The 25,841-nt window shown below is 42.5% G+C and overlaps 1 protein-coding gene across 9 annotated transcripts in view; it reads right to left on the reverse strand.

The window, feature by feature from the left end:
• MLPH (melanophilin) overlaps positions 1 to 25,841 on the reverse strand; it is a 329,932-nt gene that overhangs the window by 107,287 nt on the left and 196,804 nt on the right. For all 9 annotated transcript variants that reach the window (XM_029606456.1, XM_029606455.1, XM_029606454.1 and 6 more), the window contains one exon: positions 23,367 to 23,530. In XM_029606456.1, coding sequence (XP_029462316.1) covers positions 23,367 to 23,530 — 164 coding nt within the window. The remainder of the gene's footprint in view (positions 1 to 23,366; positions 23,531 to 25,841) is intronic.

Raw genomic sequence — 25,841 nt, forward strand, 5'->3', positions numbered from 1 at the left:
GTAACCCTGTCTTCTGGCTATTCCTTTACATTAGAACATTAGGCCTGTAGCCCCCTCTCCCCTCAAAAGACAAAAAACAACAGTGGTGACCTAGTGATCACCCCCACACCCTATTACCTATAAAAATGCATATCTCCAAAATAGCACCGGCCAGATCTTGCCCTTGTCATGTGACAGGGCAAAGACTGGTCAGTGCCATTTTGGAAAATGATATTGACTGAGCTCAGGGCTAGGGGGTGCCCTAGACCCTCTTCCTTTGCAGAATTGCTTTTGTTGAGATAATGGAGTGTGTGTGTGTGGGGGGGGGGGGGGCAGAGGGGCCACTAGTCCACCATCATTAGTTTTGGTCTTTTGGGGGGTTAAATTAATTTGACCTTTAAAGCTATTAAGAAGGAGATTTGCTTTCCCAATTTAATTTGACTTAGGGAAATCTTGTTTGGGGAATGAAGATAAGCTTTGCAAAGGTTTTTGTGGGAGGCCAGATGAGGAAACAAGTATAAGGCAGAACTAAGCTGTGCTAATCCCTACTTTTCATTTTTAGGGAACTGGACTGCTATAGATGATATAAAGGCTGAATTCCTGCTTCCCAGAGTTAAAAGCTGATATAGGCTAAGTTGAATTGGCAAGCTATGCATTTAAATTCCACAGAAGTGAAGCCCTCACTAATGGAAGATCAGCTGCGTTTGAAACTGAATGACTATAACTGTTTTAAAAACAGGGTTTTGCCTGCCAAAGAACTAAAATAGATATGTATTAGATGGGGAGCTATGCCTGCGAATACCAAAGAATTAGAGCTAATATTGCTTGAATATTGGGGTTTTGTTTTTTATCCTAAAGAACTGAGATGTTACAATTTGTTTAAAGGTTATATTTTTCTTCACCAAAGTATTAGAACTAATATAAATTAAATGGGAGAGTTATGCACTTGTATGCAAAAAGCTTTGATAATGTCATTAATGGAATATGAGCTATGTTTTGATCCCAATGAATTGGACTGCTGTAGTTTATTTAAGGGGCTATATTCCTGTCTGCCAAAGAGCTGAAACTTATGTACTTTAAGAGGAAAGCTACACATGTGAGCCCCAAAGAAGCTACCATTAAATATGTGTTCTGCTTTTTCACCCTGTAATCCCCCCATCATGGGGTGCACCAGATTAAGGGGGTCACACAGTTCCCAGGGCAGCTCCTCAATATCCCAGACCTCTCTTCCTCTCACACATTGTCCATACCAGCCCCTGGGGATGCTGGGATTCATCTGACAGTTTATCAACCTCCTGGGTCCCTGGTGCAGTAGTGGGTAACACAGTCTTAATCATGTGCTCCCACTCCAGCTCTCGCTCTCTCTTTCATTCATTGGTAAATGCTCACAATAGAAGAGTCGTCTTGGAGGAAAGGTGCTCGAATAAAGCTCAGAGATGAAGAATGGTGTTCAACTGAAATTTACTCTAACTTAAAAATAAGGATCCAAGCTAGGATTGTGAAAAGCTTGAACAGCAAAATAAAAATCATAACAACAAAAGCAATGGTCTTCTTGTCTATAACACCTCCTTTATTCACTCTCCTTTCTCAAACCAGTTTCAAAAAATCCTTCCTTGTAGAGAGGGTGGGAAAGGTCTCTTCAGCAATCAGCATAAAAGGCAGGATGGAAAAAATCCAATAATTAGATGTCTCCAAAAATTCTTGAAAAGGCCTCACAAAAAAATAGCAGCTTTTACCCACTGTTTACTGGTTGCAGGATAAAACAGCCAACTTCCAAGTACACAAGGTGATACCGGCCTTAGTGCAACACTGGTCACAAAATTCTCTAAGTCACTATCTTCACTTCCAGAATCTATGCCTTTCTGATTACTGGGCACAAGCAAAAACCCCAGATCAAATCCAGTTCTTCTTGGAGGAAAGGGGGGCAGTAACTAGCCCTCCTGGTAGAGCACTAGGCAAAAATATTTCCAAAGCTCTTTCAACAAATTCCTTCCAAAACTCACATGACTCAAACATCTCTGGATCAATCCACTGGGGAGCAGAAAGACCCTTTGTACATGCTGATCGGTCAATTTATATCCCTAGACCCATCCTGAAAAAGGGGAGGCCCCAAAAAATGCAAAAACCCTTTATTAGATGGAAAAACAAGGGTGAATTTAGTGGCAGAGGCCCTGCTGCAACCCTAAAGAGTTGTAAGGTTGTGGATTGTTTAGAAGCTTATTTAATGTCTGTATCTTACTTCATGCAGAAATGAGGCTGATAAACTAATTAGAAACCTGGAATTTTTTTATTATTTTTTTTATTTAGCATTTTTTATATACCGAGGTATAGCATAGTTGCCTTCACTCCGGTTTACATATAGAACAACTTGTTACATTAAAAGATTTTAAACTTTAAATTTAACAATAGTGGGAAATGGCACCAAAAAGAAGAAGTATGAACAAAAACATACTGTACACAGGGTAGGTACACTGAATAGATAGACAGAGATAACTGAGTTCTTCATAAAAGGAGGCATCAGTAGCTTGAATCAGTAGAGCTTGTCCAAGTGGAATAGTGAAAGTTGGCAGTTTATGGGATTATAGTATAAAGTCATTGAGAGCTGTCCTTAAGAGTATGGTTGAGAAGCCAAGATTTTAGGTCTTTTTTGAAGGATTTTAAGTTTTCTTGCGCGGTGAGGAAGTGGGGTAGCGAATTCCATAACTTTGGTCCGATGATGGAGAAGGCTCTGTTTCTGGTGGAGGATAGTTTGGCATTTGGAAGTGAGGGAATCACAAGTTGAAGTTTACTAGATGTTCCTGTTGTGCGTTGAGAGCGAAGTATGTGTATAATGTCATCAAAGGCAGTGTAGTCTGCTTTGTAGATTGCATTGTGGATCATTGAAAGAACTTTGTATTCAATTCTTTTTTCTATTGGGAGCCATTGTAATTGGTTGAGGACAGGGGTAATGTAATCATATTTGCTTTTACCCGTTAGAACTCTGGCAGCAGCATTCTGAAGTAGCTGCAAGGGTCTCAAAGATGATTTTGGTAAGCCAATCAAAAGGGAGTTGCAGTAATCCAAACCGGAAAAGATGAGGGCTTGTAGTACGGTTTTGAAATCATGGGGGTGAAGTAGAGGTTTTAGGTGTTTGATTAATTGTAGTTTATGAAAGCCTTCTTTAATTTTTGTAGAGATGTGTTTTTTGTAATTTAGATCAATGTCTAACCAAAAGCCCAGGTCTTTCACGTTTTCTTTAAGTTGGATTTAAATTTAAATTTAATTTAAATTTAATTTTAAATTTAGATTTAAATTTAAGTTGGATTTAACCTTAAGAGGCTAAAGCTGTCACCAATTAATTATCAGCTGTGCTGGTGATGTCAAGGAACTAAACAGATACAAGTGATTTAAAACAGTATACAGAATGTTTTGAGCCATGAAGTAGGGGAACCCCAGATTGATTGTAAAGTTGGGTATTTAAGAATAATAAAAGGAGAGCAGTATGAAAAACAGAGCCACCCAGACTCAGAGACCTTTCTTCAAAACCCAGAGTTGATTCCAATTCCAGCCATGAGGCCAGCAAGTCTCTATCTCTTTTGTGGCCACAGTGAGGAATGGTTACCAAGCCTTAAGGCCCTTACACAAGTCTCAAAGCAGAAACAAAGAGGGGAGGCAAAAGTCCTTTAATGTGTAAAGTTGAGTCGTAGTATCCAGTACAGAGAGAGGCTGCAGGCACTAAAGAGGATGCAACTGGAGAGATGTCCCAACCTCGCGAGCACTGAGGGTCCAATGAGTGCTAGGCCAGAGTCCTGACTGAGAAGATCAGATGCAGGTAAGTGAGAACACTTTAGGCTCAACAGATAATCCTTGGCTACCTGTTTATACTGTCACAGAAAAAGTTTTCACCCCGCTCCAAGAGAGCATAACACCCAGAAGACCAGAACCTCGCCTACGACTCAGTAGCTTTGTTCTCCCAACTTGATCCATCCCTTGACACAGCATGGCCTACTTTTTAGGCACCTGAATATAGGAACAATGAGGTTGATATTCAAAAAGGTTTATCCGACTAAGTTCCCGACAGCTGGAAAAATCTTGAATTTTAAATATTACTTGGTTAAAAGGTATTTATTTATTTATTTACAGTACTTGTAGATTGCCATCTTGCCAGACAAGCTATTGACTGTGGATAACAAAACAGTCCGAATTCAACAAGTAACAAACAACAATACAGCTAAAATCATCTTCAAAATCTAAAAATTAATATTTAAAAGCTTTGCTAAATAAAAAGGTTTTCAATACTTTCCTAAAACGTTTACAATCTTAATCAGTTGAAGTTTAAGAGGGAGATGATTCCAAAGGGGTAGCACCACCAGAGAAAAAGCCCTAGCACTAGTGCATTGAATTCTAGCTGATTTCACATTAGGAACTGATAAAAGTTGTTGATTCATAGAGCGCAAAGATCGCTGAGGTTGATGTAATGTCAATAAACCCTTCAAATAACCTGGACAGTTCCCACATATCACCCAATAAACTAAAATAAATACAAACTTATCTTGTTACTCGATCGGGAGCCAGTGCAATTCACACAAAATTGATGAAATGGGATCCCCCTTTAAGGGACTTTGGGCCACCAGCCAAGCAGCGGCATTTAGGAAGCCCTATATAAAGGGCGTTACTACTATAATCTAAAACTGATAAAGCAAAAGATTGCATTAACACCTGAATTTTAAAATGCCGGCATATGTAAAATCCGGCAGATATGCATGTGACTGGGCAGTGCACACGCCAAGTGCATTTTAGAATGACCCGGTCACACGCATATCTGCTAATGTACCCAGAAGTGCCAGCAGACCAAAAAGGGGTGGGCTAGAGTGGGGTATGGGCGGGCCGGGGGGCAGGGCGGGACAGTGCCATTAGATGCTGTCCTGGGGAAGCACACACCAGCAACCTGCTGGCATGCAAATGTTACTTCTACTCCGAAGGAGCAGTAAGTATTAAAACAAAAAAATTGGGGATAGCTAGGTAGAGGTTAGGGGCTGGGGAGGAGAGGAGAGGAAAGGGGAAAAGGTAGGAAGGGTAGTTAGGGAGATAGGGGAGTTCCCTTCCAGTCCGCTCCTTAATTAGAGCAGACTGGGAGGGAACTGGGCAAAGGCCCAATCAGATGGCCATATGTACTTTACAAAATTCCCCCACACGTGCGAATCATGACCCGCCCGCACATGCACGCACTGATTATAAAATCGGGCATGCATGTGCGCACAGATACTGTATTTTATAACATGAATGTGGCAACGCATGCATGTTATAAAATCGGCGCGTCCATGTGTTTGTGCCGGGAACTGCATGCACATGGATGCACGTGCGCAGGTTTTAAAATCGACCCCTAAGTTCTTAAAAACCTCTCTATTCAAAATAAATAAAATGACGCAAACATTTTTTCAATTACGCTTTGTAATTGATATTGAAAAAAAAAAAAATGAACTGTCCAGAATAACCCCTAGATCACAAACAACCTCTACAGACCCAACTTCAACCCTGGCAACTTATACTTTTGGAAAAGAAGTCAAAATCTCAGAACCCACTACTAGTAAAATCTCTGTTTTTACAATATTTAGTACCAAACCATTCTTTTTGTGCCATTGGTTAACCATGTCAATGGTAGTGGTAATGATGGTAGCAGCTTCATTCATAGAACCTTTCACTGGAAACAACAACTGAGTATCATGAGCATAAAATCTAAAAAAGATTTCTAAATTTGTCAGCAGCTGATACAACTGATCAAATATATATCAAATATCACAGGAGAAAGTGAAGAGCACTGGGGGACACCAAAACATACTAGAAACCAATCAGAAACTGTTTGGTCCACCCACACCTATTGAAAATAACCCAGTAGAAAACATTGAAACCATTGCTCTACCTCTCCCCTTATTCCAATCTCTCTGAGTCTCTGTATCGTCTAATAAAGCTATAATAACAGAATATCTTTGATCCAATTCTCATAACACTAAGTCAGTAACTGAAACCAATAGGGTCTCTGTACTATGTCCCCATCTAAAACCACTCTGAAAAGAATTTAATATCCCATTATCTTCCATATAATCAACTAGTTTGGTTAAGGCTAACTTCTCTATTAAGAACATAAGAACATGCCATCCTGGGTCAGACCAAGGGTCCATCAAGCCCAGCATCCTGTTTCCAACAGTGGCCAATCCAGGCCATAAGAACCTGGCCAATACCCAAAAACTAAGTCTATTCCATGTTACCGTTGCTAGTAATAGCGGTGGTTATTATCTAAGTCAACTTAATTAATAGCAGGTAATGGACTTCTCCTCCAAGTACTTATCCAATCCTTTTTTAAACACAGCTATACTAACTGCACTAACCACATCTTCTGGCAACAAATTCCAGAGTTTAATTGTGTGTTGAGTGAAAAAGAACTTTCTCTGATAATTTTTAAATGTGCCACATGTAACTTCATGGAGTGCCCCCTAGTCTTTCTATTATCTGAAAGAGTAAAATACCGATTCACATCTACCCGCTCTAGACCTCTCATGATTTTAAACACCTCTATCATATCCCCCCTCAGCCATCTCTTCTCCAAGCTGAAAAGTCCTAACCTCTTCAGTCTTTCCTCATAGGAGAGCTGTTCCATTCCCTTTATCATTTTGGTCGCCCTTCTCTGTACCTTCTCCATCGCAATTATAACTTTTTTGAGATGTGGTGACCAGAATTGTATACAGTATTCAAGGTGCGGTCTCATCATGGAGCAGTACAGAGGCATTATGAGATTTTCCGTTTTATTCACCATTCCCTTTCTAATAATTCCCAACATTCTGTTTGCTTTTTTGACTGCCGCAGCACACTGAACCGACGATTTCAAGGTGTTATCCACTATGACGCCTAGATCTCTTTCTTGGGTAGTAGCACCTAATATGGAACCTAACATTGTGTTAACTAGTTGGATCCAACTGAGACAAGGAGCGATTTTTCAAAATAGGGCAGATTACTGCCTTTTTATACTGCTTAGGAAAAACTCCTTCATTTAATGATTAATTTACTAATTTAGTCAAAAGATCGATGAAAGATTCAGGCAATTCATTAAAGAGTCAAAAAGGACACGTATCTAACGGGCAGCATGACGCCTGCAAGGCTTTAACCATACTCACTACCTCTGTAGAAGCCACTGACTCTAATGTATACCATTTACCATGCACATTGCTATCAGAATATGGTGCCTCTATTAAAAAGGTGGTTCCCCCAATAGATGAAGACAAACCAGAGATCTTAGTAACACAATGTTGGGAAAAACTGGTAGCATCTAAGATCTCCTTACTAGGAGCTTCAGAGACTCCACTAATCGAGATACTATGTTAAATAAATCACACTGAGCCTCATTTTCAATGTTGACTTGCAGCAGTATCCCCTGAAACTGTAAGTATGGCTTACAGTCAACCATATGAATCACCCAATGCCTAAATGGTGAAGGGACAAGTGTGACTTGGACTAGATGATGCAACACCGTTACTATGCTACGAGTGTGATATATGCCGCATGTGAGAGAAGTGGTTACAAGTGGTGTTAGCATGTGAAGGCTGTAATAACAAATTATTCTGGTGAGCTGTGACACCCCATACCACTGTGCCAATGTTATACTTTTCCACAATACCGGGGACTTTGCTTACATTCAGTGATAGGCCTGTGGCTCCATTGACATTGCCTATCACAACACCTAGTTCCTCGGGAACCAGCAGTTAAAACAGTCAAACTGAGCCTAAGTCTACCAGCCCAAGAGAGCTGAAAGTTCTCATTACCTTATCGCATTACCTTACTACCTTACGGAGTTTAAAGAACCAGCTGTTTCTACTGTTACCTCAGCTTACGGACAGAATGACCATCCTCTTTTACCAATGGTAACAGCTGTATTTGGTAAAATAGAGACTACTTCTGAGCATTGTAAATCTGGGATGGAAGGGTATCTCAGTATAAAATCAGTTGCTTCAAAGAACCGTTTTCTCCAATGGGAGTTAGGAAAGCATCAGCTTTTGTGTCCCCTCTGATGTGTTTCCTGGCAATGGCCACAACATAATGAAAAAAAAAATATGAGGATACACTACTGAAGTACTCTATTACTCCCACCATTTTACCAGGGGCCCTACAGCAATGGACAGAAGCCTTGGCAAATTAAAACTCTATTATTGCTACTTTACCATCTCTTGGGGAAGAAGCACCATCACTTCGTAAGGACCCACCATTACTGGCTTCTCCACCTACAACCTTCCAAGAATTACCTTGATATGGCTAAGGAGCCTAGTGGACAACCATTGTCATCAGGTGTAAGTGATTTTAGCTATAGTGAAAGTAGAAGTCTGCACAGTGATTTTTCTCCTGTAAGAGGAAGAGGATGCTCACTGTCATCAAAGCTTGGTTGATCTTCTCTTCCCAGTAGTTTTTCATCTCCAATGCCAGATGTGGACTTTGCTTTATTGCTGCTATCGTCTTCTTGGCAAAAAGAGTCTTGGGTAAATCAAGGGAACCCACCAAAGGACAAACTGTTAACCTACCAGGCTCAAGTGGACCGGATAGTGTCTGACAAAGTCTATAAACTATTCAGAGTGCATTACCCATACATTCCTCTTAATGCAATGGACTTTGCAGAAACACAGAGGGATCAGTGCTGAGGAACTCTATTGAGGAACAGTTACTTAAAGACAAAATGTAGACCCAATATACCCAGGAACATCATTTGTTCCAAAAGGCCATTGATTTAAAACTTGGGAGGAATATTCATAACCATTATGTAATATATGTTCTTCCTAGAGAAGGCCATATATACATACATGAAAGGAACATATTGCCTGATGAAGCAGAAATCGGGAAGCCCCATCAGGCGCATTATTTAGCTTACTGACTGCCCTGGAGTAGTATACTCTAGTTATATTTAAAAGTGTTGCTGTTTGCCTGTTCTGTTCACTTACATATTGCAGGATCCGAAGAAAGTGGCTGTGATCTACCAGTGACATCCTCCATGATGGGATGACATTCTTTCACAGAGCAAAGTTGCTGGATGTTTATACTATTGGACTTGACTATGCCTTTTGCTTCCTGATATATTCTGACAATGTCTATACACCTATGGCTCAGTTCATATTTTATTACTTTGGATATGTGGACCCTTATATTGGTTAGCATTAGCACAAAAAACAATTTATAAAATATTAGTATAAAATGTCATAAAAAGGTTTCCAACCTACTTATTATCATTCTACTAATACTTCTTTCTTTTAGGTGTATGGACATATGGACATGACTACTTGGTTATTGTTATGCTAAATAACTTATTATTCTTTACAGCTTGAAAGAAGACAACTAATTAATATGACCAATATATTATCTTTTATAGACATTTTGAGTGTTTTACAGAGAAGAGTGGAAGTAATTGTATTATATTGGGAGATTAGTGTTTAAGTATAATAGTTAAAATATTAAATACCCAAAATGTGGGTGGGTACAGCTCCAAAACTATGTCCCTGAAGGAATATTGGATGTAATAAAGTACAGAGTACTCTAATTGTATATTGTTTGTGTATGTAATAATGGCTTACATTAACATGTTTGTGTAATATTAATATATAGGAAATGTTAAATTGTTATGGAATAATGATAAGTATAATCTTTCTACTTTCTACAGTGTACTGATTGATGGCCAGAATCAGATTCTCTACTATTAACATTTTTATCCAGATCCACAGTTAACTATGAAAGGACACATTGCTGTGAGACAGCATTGAACAATATATTGTTACAGAAGGGAGTTGTCTATAATATTGCTACAATGCAATGCTTTGTTCTTGTAGTGGAAACTCAATGAAAAGGAATCAGAGGGGTAGAATAACTATGTTTCTGTACAATGTTTATATTTCAAGATGAAGAAAGGACCTGCGATAGTTAGTGCCAATACCAGATGTAGAGCCTGTTGTGGTTAAAGCGCTAAATCACAATAGAAATAGGTTTTCTATTACTCTCCTTACATGTATGTATTTATGTCTTGTCAGAGAGAGTGTAGGGATACTGTTAATCCCCTACTAATACTGGATCAGGAATATACCGTTTGGCTGTGGGGTTTGACAAATTGGTAGTTGTTGGGTTTGCAACTCCTCCATGTGATAGCTGGTAATGGTAGTGTCCCTAGTATTTTTCTATAGAGATCACCATTTTGCTCTCATGGATTCTTTTTACTTTCCAGGAGCCAGCATGTCTTGTACTGTATTCTCATTTTTTGGAATGTTAACTTTATGCTCCATGGAGACTTTTTTTTGGACGCGAGGTTTTCCACCCTCTTATGCAACCTTTAACTTATTTGGTTTTGGAATGCCAAATCCGTTTGGACTTAGTTAAGCTGTTTTTGAGTTTTCTTTTCTAACAATGGAAGAAGTTCTCTTCCTCCAAGTAAAACCTGTGATCAACCAAGATCTAAGGAAAGGATGACTTCCAGAAAACTGAGAGAAGAAAGAAGGAGAAAGGGGAGAAAAGGAGAGGATATGGACCACATCTATGGCCCATGAGTATCTGCTGAAGATAGGGAGAAAGAGAAGTAAGAAGTATCACACTTGATACTACAAGAGGAGGTAGGCGATAAAAGACTTCACCCTTTAAAAGTACAATTTTGATACTTCATCTACATTGGGAAGGGTGTGTCACACTTGCCCTATATTCCAATGGGAGAGAAGAAATCAAGTAACTTAAAGAAGTTAAAGAAATGATTCAATTGGATTAAGATCTGAAATTTAAGAAAAACTGTAAGAAGTCACAAACTTACTAAAACCATTCTACACCATCTTGAAAATGAAGTACACAGCCGTAAAGACTTCAATGTATCATTACATCTTATCAGTAAAAGAGAAAAGTTGGAAATCACCAATCAACTCTTATGTGTCTTATTGAATAGTGACTTTATTATTCCCTCTGCTGAGATTATCAGCGCTGCATGCAAAAGACTTAGGTATGGGAAAGGTAAAGAGCAATGTGAGGATCTTGAAATGAAACGTTTCCCCCAAGCAGGAAGCCCTGGAAATAAATCGAATGGAATAGCAATAGTGTCCATCTAAATCTAGGTTCAGCCATTACAGGGGTTACATATAAAAGACATGAAGGAGTAATCTGACCAGGTCACTTCAACCAGATTTAAATCAAATAGGATATCATTATTTAAAAAAGAACTGGGGACTAACAATAAGTCTAATATATGGCCTACTTTGTGCATTGATAACCTACAATCTGAGATAGCCCGGTCATTTTAATAGACAGATATTCCCTAGCCATTCTCATTATCAACTTGAATATTGAAATCTCCTACTAATAATAGCATTGGGGAACATAGAAACAATGAGGTAATAAAATCTAGAAGCAAATCTAATGCCAATCTAGGTAACCCTGGTGAATGATAAACCACCCCATAGGTCCAAGAACCACAGGAAAAAACTATACTCTTATCCTCCCCACTTAATTTATGCAGCAAGATTTTTACAAGTAACTCTGTATAAAAATAACCATCACTCCCCCCTGCCCTCTGACCTGCTCTAGTGTGATGAAAATATGAGTACCCCGAAGGGCATTTCAAAGTAAATGCATCAGCATCCGTGTGCCATGTCTCAGAAGTATAGAATAAATCTTGTTTCTTAACCTGAATTAAAGAAAAAATAAGTTCAAATTTCTTCATAACTTCAGGGCATTGACCTATATAATAAACAAAGGGTCCTTTATTTCCAAATAATTAGCTAAATTCACATCTTATATTAGGTAAATAAATATGCCCATCTCCTTATGACCCAAAATCGTATCTGAGCCATAAGCATATTGGTCGCTGCCCAACATTCTAGGTATAGAACTTGCCATTATGAATCCACCAAAGCAGAACAATTATAAATATTTAAACCCTACTGTCCTCATTGCAAAACTCAAATTGTGCAACCAATGAGTCAGCGAATGAGTCAGCAAAGGGGCAAGCCCTTTGCCGGCAGCCCACCAGCAGCGTGGCCTTTTTGAAAGGCTGCGGGTCACTGGAGAATGTCGTCATTATGTTGGGCAGGGCTAGGGATCCCGGGAACATTTTAATATTTTCTCAACAGACTTCATCAGCAATATAAATAAATTAAGGAAAGTCTAAAGTGCACAGTGCAAATCAAAATGCTTATTCTCTGCTGGCAGCATGGCCTTTTTGAAAGGCCGTGGGTCGCTGTAAAATGATGTCGTTGCTGTGTTGGGCAGGGCTAGTGGTCCTGGGAACACCTCAGTACCTCCTTGACAGATTTCAGCAGCAATGTAAGTAAATGCAGGAAAGTCTAAAGTGCACAGTGCAAAAGAAAGTGCTTATCCTCAATTGGCAAACTTAACTGGATAAGAGGAAGGGTGGGGAGGTTCAAGAGTTGTGTCTTAAATTTACATGGTTTACACTGATATTCAATGCTAGTTGAGTAAATGTAATCCGGCTAATGTTGGTCAAAAAACTTGCAGGCCTAAAGTTAGCCAGGTAAAATAAATAGTGGCAGAGCTGCAGCTGATCAACTCTCTTACTATACCCCAAATCTCTTTTAAAAAAATTATTGAATTAAGCAGAGCCCTCTCCTGCCTCCTGCCTCCTCCAAAAAAACAAAAAACCCCCCAAAAAAACAAAAAAAAAAAAACCCAGGGGTGGGTAAGAGTATGGGGCAGGAGTGTGGCCTGCTTGTTGCAGTGGTTGCTACCCCTAATTGAGCTGGATGTTCACTTGGATGCAGATCCGGCGCTGCTCTCTACATTGGTGGTGGGGTGGAGGGGAATTAGGGCTGGAGGGTACTGGAAGCTAATAGTAACAGGTGGGAGAGAGAAAAAGGAAAAAAAAAAGGATAAAGTGCGTAGCTTGCTGGGCAGACTGGATGGGCCATTTGGTCTTCTTCTGCCGTCATTTCTATGTTTCAAGTTTCTTTAAAAAAGTATTAGATTAAGCAGTGCCCTTTTTTGCTTCCCCATCCCCAAAATATTTTAAAATAATTATTGGGTTAGGTAGGCATCTCTCCTGCTCTCTCCCAAATATCTTTAAAAAAATATTGCATTAGGTAGGGCTCGATGTCATCTTATCTCTCCTCTAACTTCAAAATATTTGAGTAAATCCACCCTCCATCCAGAACCTCCAAAAGTCTCCCAAATGCAGAATGTGATGAGTAGCGTCTCTTATCTCCTCCCCATCCCTTAATATATAAGTGCCCATAGCTATCAGGGTCAATATGGTTTGAACTTGTGACCTTGGGACTTCCACCATGAACCTGCCTCAAGGCTGCAGGGGCTGCTGGCTTTCCTGGGAGTCTTGGAATATTTGTCCTTTTTCTTGAGCGTTAGACATGCCCCATCAGTCTCCTGATTTGTCCAGCACTGGGTGTGCCTCTATTCCCAGCAGTGTATAAGGAATGCTCAGATGTCACACAGTGCTGGTCCAACAGCTCTCTAGGTATCCACCCTGTGCAAGTGCCATCCATTTCTTTCCTGATTTTCCAAGCCTTGTTCTAGCTTAAATATTCTGTTCCAAGATTGCTACAATTTTATTTGTGTCCAAGCTCCTGATCTTTGCCACCGCGCCTTCACCTTGCCTCTCAGGAATGCATCTTCCCCTGATTGCCAAGCACAGACCCCTGTGATGGTTTACACCAGCTCAAACCAGATGCAAGGGTAACATAAGAACATATGACATGCCATACTGGATCAGACCAAAGGCCCATCAAGCCCAGCATCCTGTTTCCAACAATGGCCAAGCCAGGTCACAAGTACCTGGCAGGATCCCAAGGGGGTAGATAGATTTCAAGCTGCTCGTCCCAATGCGTGCCTAGTGAACTTTTTTTTTCTCTGCCAATCATATTTTCTGTTTCAAGATGTACCTTTCAGAAAAGGCTAAAAGGTGAATTTTAAAAGCCCAGCACATACCAAAATCAGGAGATGTGCATGCATGTAGAGCTTGCATATGCCTGCTGTATTTCAACAGCTGTACCTATATGCGTATGTATCTCTAGATGCATGCACTTCTCACTCATTCCGGGGCGCGGCCAAGAGATGCGTGCACAAAAACATATGTGCCTGGACATGTGCCCTATTAGGGTTGCCAACCTTTCTATGAAGCAGAACCAGACACTTGGGGGCTGGGGGGGTGGGGGGTGGCTGGTCGCAGCCTCCCCCTTTTTTCCCTTTTAAATTGAGCATAGATTTTTTCATAGGCAGATTCTTACTGCTTGTCTTTGGTGCTCAGTTCAACTCTCCTCTTCCTCTGCGACTCCCAGGAGGACAATGTGAAGAAGAAACAAGTGCCGCACAGTTGTAGGAGAGGCAGAGGAGGAGGAGAGTCAACCGAGCCCCGAAAACAGGCAGGTGATTGGACAGCTGCCAGGCTGCCTCCACTGAATGGCCCCTGGCCTTGCCTGATTGGGTTTTACAGTGTCCGGTTACCCTTGTAAAACCGAGCTGTCCGGTCAAAAACTTTTCTTGTGGGCCAGGGGAACACCAAAGTGACAGATTGGAATTTCTGCAATATTCATGTGCAAGCATCCGATTCCTTCGACCTGACAAATAAAAAATCATCAAGGTAATGAACGATGTTGCTTGATCCTGTCCACTGTGATGTCACCCAATGAAGGAAAGAGCTGAAGAACTTGAAGTAGGCATATGACACTGAGCATCCCATTGGCATGCATTTATCAAAGTAGTATTGGTTTCTGAACCAAAAGCCCAACAACGGGAAGCTCCTTGGATGAACAGGAAGCAACCTGAATGCTGATTCTATATCTGACTTGGCCATTAAGGTGTCCACACTGCACTTCCTGAGCAATGCAATAGCCAGGTCAATGAAGCATATTACACTCAGCAATCTTTGGGGGAAGTTGTTCATTCACAGACGAGCCTGGAGGGTAGGAGAGGTTCTGGATGAGATGGAACTATCCGATCTCTTTCTTAGGAATCACTGCCAGAGGTGATAGGTACATTTTTTGAAAAAGCTGATAGTGAAAATGGACCTGCCATACTTCGCAGTGCCAATCCTGTGTTCAATTTCACTTGTACGATGGCAGCATGTTGCACCATTTGAGGTAGTTTTCCCCTCTAGCTGGGACAACTGGAATGGAATGACCCTGGAATGGAATGGGGAATCCATCACAGAAACCTTGTAAAATCCGTTGTGCCTCTCTGCGCTTGGGGTACTGATCAAGCCAAGGGATCATAGCCGACAAGTCAATGGGTGATGATGCTTTACAAAATTGCTTGAACCTATCTCCCTTTTCCATTACTCCCTCCTGATGGTTGCTTGGAGCATTTCGTGACTGGGTGAGGAGTGACGCAGGATGAACAAACATGTTTGAACTTGCAGTCCTGGAAAGTGCATGTCAATCTGTTGTAACTCCAGCATGAATTATCTTGTACCTGTGCTGCCCCTGTGATCTGCATAGTCGATTATGACTTCCTCGACGCCTGCGTACATGCTCCTGCATTGCTTGCCTTTCGTGTCATCTGCTTAACCCACAAGCTGACATCCTGCGTTCCCCAGAACATGAAACAATTTTCTTCCATCTTGTCCCGGAATCTCTCATCATAATTCAACCACACCCAGCCTTCATGTTCCTTGTATGCTTTGAGGATGTTGTCTGCATAGCTCAGCATGGGTCCATAGTGGGGGGTCCTCGTGTCCCACCATGCTTATCATATGCAGGAAGTCTTGGATCCAATTGATGATGTTCCTGGGGACTCTTCTGTCAGCACCCTGTGGCACACCCTCCTCATTTGTCTTCCTCCTTGTGGCCCTCTGACACCTTCCATCCAAGATACAAAATATGTCAATGTAAGATTGCTTTCAAATCTTCCTGTGAAGGGATCTGGGAATGCTCTCCCACAGTTTGGGTAGAGTGGTGAGCGCAGGGGGCTGAAGGCTATTATCATCCATGAAGTCCGAGTCAGATGTCTCCGAGGAGCTACCACTTGAACTAGAAGTGGCCCTATGCTTGTGCTTAGCCTTACATCTTTTGTCACCTGCCGTCTTTCCCCCATCCGCACGCACAGCACCCTTAGCACGCATGCTGCCCCCGGCCTCCCCTCTTGACTCACTCCCGATGCCTTCACTGTTCTGGGCTGCTGGTGCTACGCTGCAGGGTGCTGCAACTACAACCTGAATCTGTGGATTAAGCTGGGCTCCTGGGTCCTTTTGGGCAGCTGGTCCGACTTCAGATACATTCATCATCGGTGTGTTCCCAAGTACCTCCTGCATACCGTTGTGGTGCTGCCTTCTGCCACTCCTGTGCTGCTCGAACCGGGATGTGACCTCTTGTGCTGTCTGCCCTTGGCTATGTAGGATGCTGGTTCAGGGAATGGGAGCTGGCCAATGCCCCCATGGTGGGGGGTATGAATACGGACCAACCAAACCACCGTATGATGGGAGATCCCAGTGCGTTGCTCCACTGTGTGGACGAATAGCCAGGCCCCATCCAGGGACTGAGCCGGGCACACTGGGATCCCAAGCCACTCTCTGCTGCCATGCTGCATTATCATAGTTAATATATGCTGGGTGGCCAATGGCATAACCCTGCCCTCCATATCCAGATTGCAATTGTGGGCCCCTGAGGGCCGACCATGTGCCATCTGTATTCGCGCTGCTCGCTGTGTGGAGGACCCATAACCGGGCCACCATCCACAGCACGCGGTTACAGGTGGGCTCCGGGCATGGGGCCGTGGGCCCACTTATTTTGGCTTGAGATTGAAAAATACGTGCCCCATTGTATTTAACTCTATCAACCCACTTAAGTAGTTATTCTTATTATAAACTACCTTATATATTAAAGTCAAAATTTTAAACTATATTCTTTCATTCACCAGTAACCAGTATAACTCCTGCAATTTTGGTTTTATGGGGGTCGATATTCAGCGCCACTTAGCCAGATTAGTAAGGACTTATCCAGCTAAGAGGTAGTAGCTGAATAACTTGCTATGTTTAACAGTTACCACTTAGCCAGATAAGTACTTTTCCAGCTAAATGGTGGGCAGGAAATGAGCATTTTAGGGAGACCCAACTTATCCAAACAAGTAGCAATATTTAAATGTATCAGATTAAGTTAACTGGATAAATTAGATCTGTTCAATAGCAAGTTTTATAACTTCTTCAGTCTAGAATCCAAACTCACTCCTAAATTTCTTCTTTCAGTTACAATCAGAATGTTACTATTTGATATTTAAAGAAGCACTGGTTGTCTTTCCCTGATTATCCATAACATAGTTGTTTTCTGAACATTTAATATTTATTTATTCTTTTAATAGCCAGGCATTAATTTCCTCTAAATAATGCTTTACTTTCTGTTCTGGCGTAGGATCATCCTGAGTTCATTTTATATAAAACTGGATGTCATCCTAAAGATTTTAAAATTTTCCCCAAAGGTTACATAAAATAACATAGGGGATAATACTGATCCCTGGGGGACTCCTGATTTTAATTTTTTCCAAGAGGAGCTCATATTGCCTATTCTTACTTTTTGCTCTCTTCCACTCAAAGAAAAATGCAAACCAAGTCAATACTATTGATGTTACATCCATACTCTGAAGCCTAGAAAGTAGTAGAATTCTGTTATCCACCATATCAAAGGCAGCTGTAAGATCTAACTGAATCAATAAATGCCGCTAAGCCATTGCAAGTATCATAACAAACAGAATCTGTCAAAGATGCCAAGTGAGATTCTATTCCTCTTCCTTTCCTAAATCCAAGGTAACAATTATCCAAAACATTATGTTTGTCTAAATGATTCTTCAACTTAAGAAAAGCCCACTTTTCTAGCACCTTACCATGTTTATCCATATGGCCAGTAATTTTGTTTTTAATTATAGTTTCTCGGATCACCCCTTTAGAAAATTAGCATTACATTTGCTACCCTCCACTCCTCAGGTATAGTGGCAGATTTGAATGATAGGATATAGATTATTGGTAATAGGTCTGCAGTTAAGAGATTAGCAATAATTTTCAGGAGCAGGAACATAACTTACCCCCCTAAATCTAGTCAAAACAATAGCAGCCCTAAATTTATCACTCCGAAACTTACAGTAGGTAAATATTCAACTGAAAATTTAGGGACAATTTAGCAATCTAAGTCCTAGATTCACCATTCTAACGGAGAATGGTGAATCTAGCGAAAACGGGGAGGGGCAGGGGGGCGAAGGGGGGGGTGGGCCTGTGAGAGCCGGCAGCCATCGCATTACCGCGGTGTTATCGCTGCCTGCTTTTGCACCCAATAGCGCTATCGTGAAAGGTGGTGCTATTGGGCGAGCTACTGGCGACGATAATGGTGCTTACCTTATCGCCGCCAGCAAAGTCATCGCATCGTTCACCTCCTCGCCACCCTGACTCCTCCCCTCGCCGCCCTCGGCAAGCTATCGCAAACGAAAAGGGACTTTTCGCGTGTGATAGCCACTTATCGCACATGATAAGCAATAGAAAATGACCCCCTAACTTATTAGGATCACAATTTTTTTTTTTTTTTTAAATATCAGCCCCCCCCTGTTGTTAGAAACTTTTGGTCTCATTATAGGGACCTTTGTACTAAGCCAGGGGGAAGGCAATTCCAGTCCTGGAGTGCCACAAACAGAGCTAGTTTTCATGATATCCTCAATGAACACACATGAGATATATTTGCATATAATGGAGGCAGTGCATGCAGATATATCTCATATATATTCATTGTGGATATCCTGAAAGCCAGACCTGTTCGTAGCACCCCAGTTCCAAAGTTTCCTAACCCTGTACTAAACATTTTTCCCGTAGACATAAAATAGGAAAAACCTTAACACAGAGGTGTCCAATTCCAACTGGTCTGGTTTTCTACTTTTCTGGATATCCCTAATGCGTGCGAATGGAATATAATTTGATGCACTGCCTCAACGGTATGCAAATATAATCACCAAGGATATCCTGAAATCCAGACCGGTTTGTAGATCTTGAGAATGGGAGTTAGACAGCCTTCCTTTAGTATATTTGGCCCTTTCTCTTACACAAGTTTACACTATGCATACAGTAAGGGGCTGATGTAGCAAGCCAGCATTACAAAATGGGTTCACAAGTTTTAGCTCTCAAGTTTTAATACCATGGAAATATTTAGCTTTACTACCACTACTATAATAGCAAACTTTGCAACATGCATAAAATCTAAATTGCACTAAATAGGGAAGTAATTTAAAAGTGTGCTAAAACAGAAGCAATTCCTTCCATTTTAGTGCAATTTTTGCCCCGGTTCCCACTGTCCCAGATCAGAAGGTCTCTGGCCTGTTGATTTCAGGTCAAAGGGTCTCTGACATGCTGTCCCGGATGTTAGGGTTTCCAGCTCTGGGGTCCTAGTCACAGTTGCACTGTCCTAGGGTTGTTGGGTCAGAGAGTCTCTGGCAGGTGTGTCCCAGGTCAGAGGTTCTCTGACCCAGAGGTTCCATGTCAGAGGTTTTCTAGTTTTAGGGGCCCAGGTCAGAGTTATCTGGCTCTGGGATTATAGATTAGGAGGTCTGCAGTTCAGAGGCTTTGTCCTGGGAGCCCCAAGTTCATAATGTCTCTGGCCTGGGTGCCCTGGGTTAGATAATGTCTGGATCAGGGGTCCCAGGACAGAAGATCCCTGACCTGGTGGTGCCATGTGAGAGGGCCTCTGGTTCAGGGGGGTCCCCAATAAGAGGGTATCCGGCTCAGGGTTCCTAAATCAGAGGCCCTCTGGCTAAAGAAGTCCTGGGTCTGAGGCTCTTTGACCTGGGGCTCTGAGTCAGAGAATCATGGGCTCCTGGGTCCATGGTCAGAATCTCTCTAACTGGGAGATCCCAAGTCAAAGGTTCTCTAATTCTGGGGTCCTGGGTTAGAGTCTCTTTAGCCAGGGGTCTCTCATCAGAATCTATCTGTCCCAGAGGTCACAGGTCAGAGGGACTACAGCTTGGGGTTCCTGGTTCATTGTCTCTCTAGCCTGGGGATCCCAAGTCAGAGGGTCTTTGGTCCAGAGGTTGCAGGTTAGATCAGGGGTTCCAGTTCATAGGCTTTCTGGATGGGAGGATCCTGGATCTGATGATCTCCAGATTATGAGTCTTGGGTACTGGTCAAAGGGTCTCTGTCATGGTTCTGAGTCTGAGGGTCTCCTGCTATATGGTCCTAGATCAGAGTTTCTTTGGCTTAGGGATCCCAAGTCAGAAGATCTCTGGTCTGCAGGTCCTGGGACAGATGATCTCTGGTTCAGGGTCCTGGATCATAGAGTCTCCAGCTCAGGAATTCCAGGTAAGTTTCTCAGTCCTGGGGAGTCGCAGTTCATAGAGTATCTGGCCTGAAGCTCCTGGTTTAGATGATATCTGGTTTTGAGGTCCCAGGTCAGAGGATCTATGACCGGGAAGTGCCATGTCAGAGGATCTACTATTCGGAGATCTCCAGTCAGAGAGTATTTAACTCAGGTTTCAGAAGCTCTCTGGCTCAGTGTCTCTAACCTAGAGATCCCAATTCAGAGGGTCTCAGGCTTAGTGCTTTCAGGTTAGAGACTCTCTGTCTTTGGGGGGTCTTGGTTTTGCTGCTCATTGGTCAGTCTTTCTGGTCTGAGAATCCCAGGTCAAAGTGTCTGGCTCTGGGATCCTGGGTTAGAATCTCTTTTGCCAGGAGTTCCAGATCAGAGTCTTTCTGGCCTGGGAAGCCCCAGGTCAAAATGTTTCTGGTTCCGAGGTCCTAGGTTAGTGTCTCTTTTGCTGGGGGTTCCTGTTCAGTCTTTTTAGTTCAGGGGTCAAAGGTACTCCAGCTTTGGGTTCCCAGTTCATTTACTCTTCAGCCTGAGGGTCCCACAGGATTTCCCAATTCAACAGAGCCATCCAAAGTGATTCACAACAATAGACATGCATAGTTATCACTCAACAAAACACAAAACTACTTAAAACTTAAATTACACACGTAACACCACACCTTAAAAAGCCCCATAGACCTAATTTTTATCCCAAAAATAACAGATTACCATCGGCAGGACTGCAAAGCCAACTTATATGCCATTTTTTATATAACATCAGATACATAGCCAATCACTTTCTTCCCCAAAACAACCAGGTCTTAACCTTTATTCGAAAGGACAAATAATTCCTTTCCATCCTATCAGCCGATAACAAGTTCCAGAGTGTAGGTACTACTGCTGAAAAGCCCTCAGGCACCACTGACTCCTCTGCATCTCCTTAAACGATGGGACCATCAAAAAAATCCATGACTTGATCTTAAACATCAGCTGGGTATATACCATTTTAACTTCTTGGTCAAATACTCAGGTCTCAGGCCCCATAAATCATGAAAAGTCAAAGCAAGAATCTTAAATTATATTCATACCTTAATTGGTAACCAATGTAGTGCAGGGGGAACTGAAGCTCTATGAGAACTCCCTGACACTATTCTGGCTGCTGTATTCTGAACTATTTGTAGCCTGTGTGTGAGTTTTTCTGGAAGACCCACAAACAGGCTACTAAAGTGGTCTAAATGGGAGATAACCATTGCCTCAATGACAGTCTTGAAGGCATGCATATCCAGCTTGAGACTCATAGATCAGAAGCCCTCACAAGTCATAGGGTCTTCAGCTCTAGAGTCCCTGTTCAAAGACTCTCTGGCCCAGAGATCCTGGATTAGATGATCTGTAAATCAAAAGTGTCAGATCAAAATCTCTCTGGCCTGTGGATCTTGGTCAGAGGGTCCCTGGCTTGTGGCCCTGGTCAAAGGGTCTCCAATTGTGAGGTCCTAGCTCAGAGTTTCTCTGATCCAGGGTCCCAGGTCAGAGGTTCTCTTTCTGGGTCAGATAGTCTATGGCTCAGGGTCTCCGATCCAAGGGTCTCTGACTTTGATCTCCTATGTCAGATTCTCTCTGGCTCGGGGGTTCCAGGTCACAGGATATGCATCTTGGGTATAACATTTCAGAGAATTTCTCACCTGGGCATCCTGGTTTAGATAATGTCTTAATCAGGATGTTGTGTCAGAGGGTCTTCGGTTCAGAAATTCACAGTCAGAGGGCATCTAGATGTGGGTCCTGAGTCAGAGGATCTTAGGCTAGGTAGTCCCATGTCAAGGGTTCCCTGGCTCTGGGGTACCGGGTCTAAAGCTTTTTGATCTGGGTTCCTGGGTTAGAGGGCCTGGTACGTGTGGGTCTCTGGTCAGACTCCAGCATGGGGGTTCCCTGTTCATTGCATCTCTGGCCTGGGGATCCTGCATCAGGCAGTCTCTAACTCAGAGGTCACAGGTCAGAGGATTTCCAATTTGAGAGTTCTAGTTCACAGGCTCTCTGGCCTGGGAGTCCCAAGTCAAAGGGTCTTTAGTCCAGGGGTGACAGGGCTCATGGGTCCCAGTTCATAGGCTCTCTGGACTAGGGGTCCTGGATCAGAGGATCTCCAGGTCATATGTCCCAAGCCAGAGCCTCTCTAGTCTGTGGGTGTCGGTCAGTATCTCTGGCTTAGAGCCTGAGTCACAGTCTGATTTTTAACTTCAGTGGTTAATGTTGTCGTTAATCCTGAAGTTAAAAGCAAAACATTAAAATCAAAGTTATTTAATGTGAAATGTTTAGTTCACTTTTTTATATAGGTAGTGGTATGTAATTTGTGATTTGCTAATAAGTGCACCATATTTAAAGCATTTAGGAAGGGAAATTTTATAACGGCTCACAAAGCAATGTACATTCAGGCTTTACTGAGTATTTTTACAGCAAATATTTAAATTTGCATTGAAAGTCCTTGAGTAATTGGCTGAGTATGCACACACATTACCTTGCACAGTTATACCTGCTCCAAGCAGGTAGTGAAGGGTAACTAATGTGCAAACTTTTAAAAATCAAGTCACTAACAAGTTGCAACTTACATGCACAGCACTAGCCCTTGACTGGTTTTCAAAATGCCACTTACTGTATATGCATAAAAGAGGGCTTTATGTGCGCAAGTCACTTTAAAATCAAGCCCTTCGGCATCAAGTTTTAATAGAGTTTTTTAGGTTTGCTAAACTTGAAAAAGTGCACTAAACTGGCATGAAAAGTGTATTAATGGGAGTTCACTTTCAGACATCAATCCTTAAGATAGCATATTCAGCTAAACTGTCAGTTAATCAGAGTGGACAATTAATCCCTCATCAGGAGGATTTTAAAAAGACTATTTTTCTTGATGTTCCTCAGAAAAATGTACCTAAAACACTGCATTTCGATGGGAGTTGAAGGCATCTCTTAATTCTCACTATCACGTCCATCACCAGAGCTTGCAGATCTTGGCAAGTCTCCATTGCCTTGTATTTTTTATTACAGAGGTTCTAATTCCTTAGATCAGCATTGAAATGTTTCCTTTTTTAATCTGCACAATTACTGCACAGTGAAAATGTCCTCTGCCTCACAATTGTTTGACTGCAGTGTTACCTGGCTCCCAGAATGGTGCACGCTCTCCTGAGATGAGGCCCTACTCCTGCGGCGAGCATGGTGGGTCTGGTAGGCCATCACCTTGTTGTTTCCTTGAATCTCCTCATCAGAAGTGTCCATATCTGCAGAGTACTGGGATGTCTGGTGTTCATTCGTGGGGCTGCCTTTGGGGGAAAGCAGGCTAAAGTAAGTTGAGATTCAGAAAAGAAGTTATTGTCTTGGTTTTCAGGTACAGGAGTAGAGGGGAGAGGAAAAGAGGGAAGACATCAACAGTATGTAAACCACAGGGACTGAGGTCTGGTTTTCAGGATTTCCACAATAAGACCAATATTTAGTAGGCAAATTATCCAGCTACAATTATCTGGCTACATATAGCTGGATAGCTTTAACCCTAAACAGCCATTGTTTACATAAGGCCAGTTGGGCCTAACGTTATCAGCCTTGTGTGGCTAAATATTACTCGCTACTTACCTGGATATCTTCAGAGATATCCGGGTAAGTTGTGCATCTTTAAAACAAAAAAAAAACAAAACCCCAGGTCAAAAAACTGGCTAAAACCTAAACACAAACTTTAAAAATCCCTAAAAAAAAAGATTGCTGCCGGCCCTCTCTCCCCACTGAAAAAAATCTTAATGTGCCTCTTCTGCCTCCCCCAATAGTCATCCTCCCACTCACCTGCTACCTGCAAAAGTGGCCCCCCCTTCTCCATGCCAGGATCGCTGTTCTCTCAATCCCGGCTGCTTCCAGCGTAACTTAGGTTATTACCTAAATAATGCTTCTAGTGTTATGTAGGTAATAATGCTGAAAGCATACTTTACACTGAACGGTACACTTCCAGCGTTATTACCTATGAAACGCTGGAAGCCTTACGTAGGTAATAACCCGAGTTACGCTGGAAGCAGCCGGGATACTGTATCCATTTGCCAGTAGCAGGTCCACTGTTGCCTTGCCACAAATGAAGTCCTCAGCTAATTGCTTCAAAAACTTCTTGCAAGGATTCCAGTAACCCTTTATAGCTCCACCCTCAGCAGATGCGGGAAACCCTGCCACCGATAGAGGGAGGCGGGATGTGACAGAAGACCCCCCACCTTCCCATGGGCAGCAAGGCAGAATGGGGATGTGGGGAAACAAGCCTGGTGCCCCTAAATCCACTGCCGTTATTACACAATCATTCTTGGGGCAGACGCCACAGTTCAAATCACCACACTCTGTAACACTTAACTTTTTACTTTTATCTGGTACTTAGAGCAATAATTGCAACAAGGAAAAGGCAAAAGTATATAACAACCAAGAAAAGAACAAAAATATACAGGTTAAACAATATAAAGATCTTAGTTCCTGTAAAGCAGTAAGAACAAGGTCTGAAATGGACACTTAGGAATATAGCCAGCAGACTACATGGCCTGTTTAGAAAGCCCTGTGAAAGTATTCTAGATTTACCAGACCCCAGCTGTAACTTTGCTACTGTGCATTAACCTAGTGTTCCTCTCTACTCCACAACAGTCCCCAGTCCTGGTTGTGCGAATACACACCAACAAAGACAATTGAACAAGACAACTTTAGGACCCAGTTTGGTAGTTAGCAGGCAGTTGAAGAAACACAATCCACAAAATGCTGCAGTGGGCTGAGTGATGATGAACTCCCTGGGAAAATGCTCCAGCTGTACATTTTCTTAACATAGATTGAGCAAATATTGTAGATCCAGGGTGTAAAGGATGTGAGCCTTTGGCTGTGGCGTGACTGATGCAGCCTAGCATTCGAACCCACTAGGCCCAAGCTGTCAGCAGGTGGACTCGCTCTTATAAGGATTAGGCCTATGGCTTCACCTGTACCAGCCCCGTTCCCCGCAGGTTGAACCCTTGGGTTCCAAGGGGCTGGCAGGGCTTAGGCGAAAGTCCTGTAAGGAGCAGTCCGATGAAGTCGAGTAGCGGGCCAAAGTCTGGGCAGGCAGCAAGTAAGTGGCACCAAGGTCAAGGCCAAAGTTGGGGCAAGCACAGATCAGGCAGGGTCAAGGTCCAGGTAGAGGTCAGAGCAAGCAGTGATCCAGAAGTGTAGTCAGAGTCCGCCAGCGACAAAACAGGAACAAACAGGGCAATGAAAGAAAACAGCAAGACAAGGCACGGAGACAGCAAACGACACGGAGCCTGCCAGAGCAGGGGGACTTGTTGCTGAGGACTCTGCTCGGAGAGCGGCTGGGGTTTAAGTACTCAGTTGCGTGATGTTATCAGCAGGCACCAACATAAGAGCTTCCCTCTGTGGGGCCTTTAAGACGCAGAGCGCCGTGGATGCCTAAAGAGGCCCAGGGCTGGAGTGGTAGGGCAGCATCCTAGCGACGCTGGCATCGGAGGTAGTTCAGAAAGATGGAACAGTCTAACAGTTATGGAGGCTGTGAAACAACCACAATGCATGGATGCAGGGGAAAAAAACCACAAAGAGAGGGAAACCTCTGTGCTCTCAACCCTGCTTCAGAAAATA

The sequence above is a fragment of the Rhinatrema bivittatum genome, chromosome 6 (genome assembly GCF_901001135.1).
Source record: "Rhinatrema bivittatum chromosome 6, aRhiBiv1.1, whole genome shotgun sequence".
NCBI lineage: Eukaryota > Metazoa > Chordata > Amphibia > Gymnophiona > Rhinatrematidae > Rhinatrema > Rhinatrema bivittatum.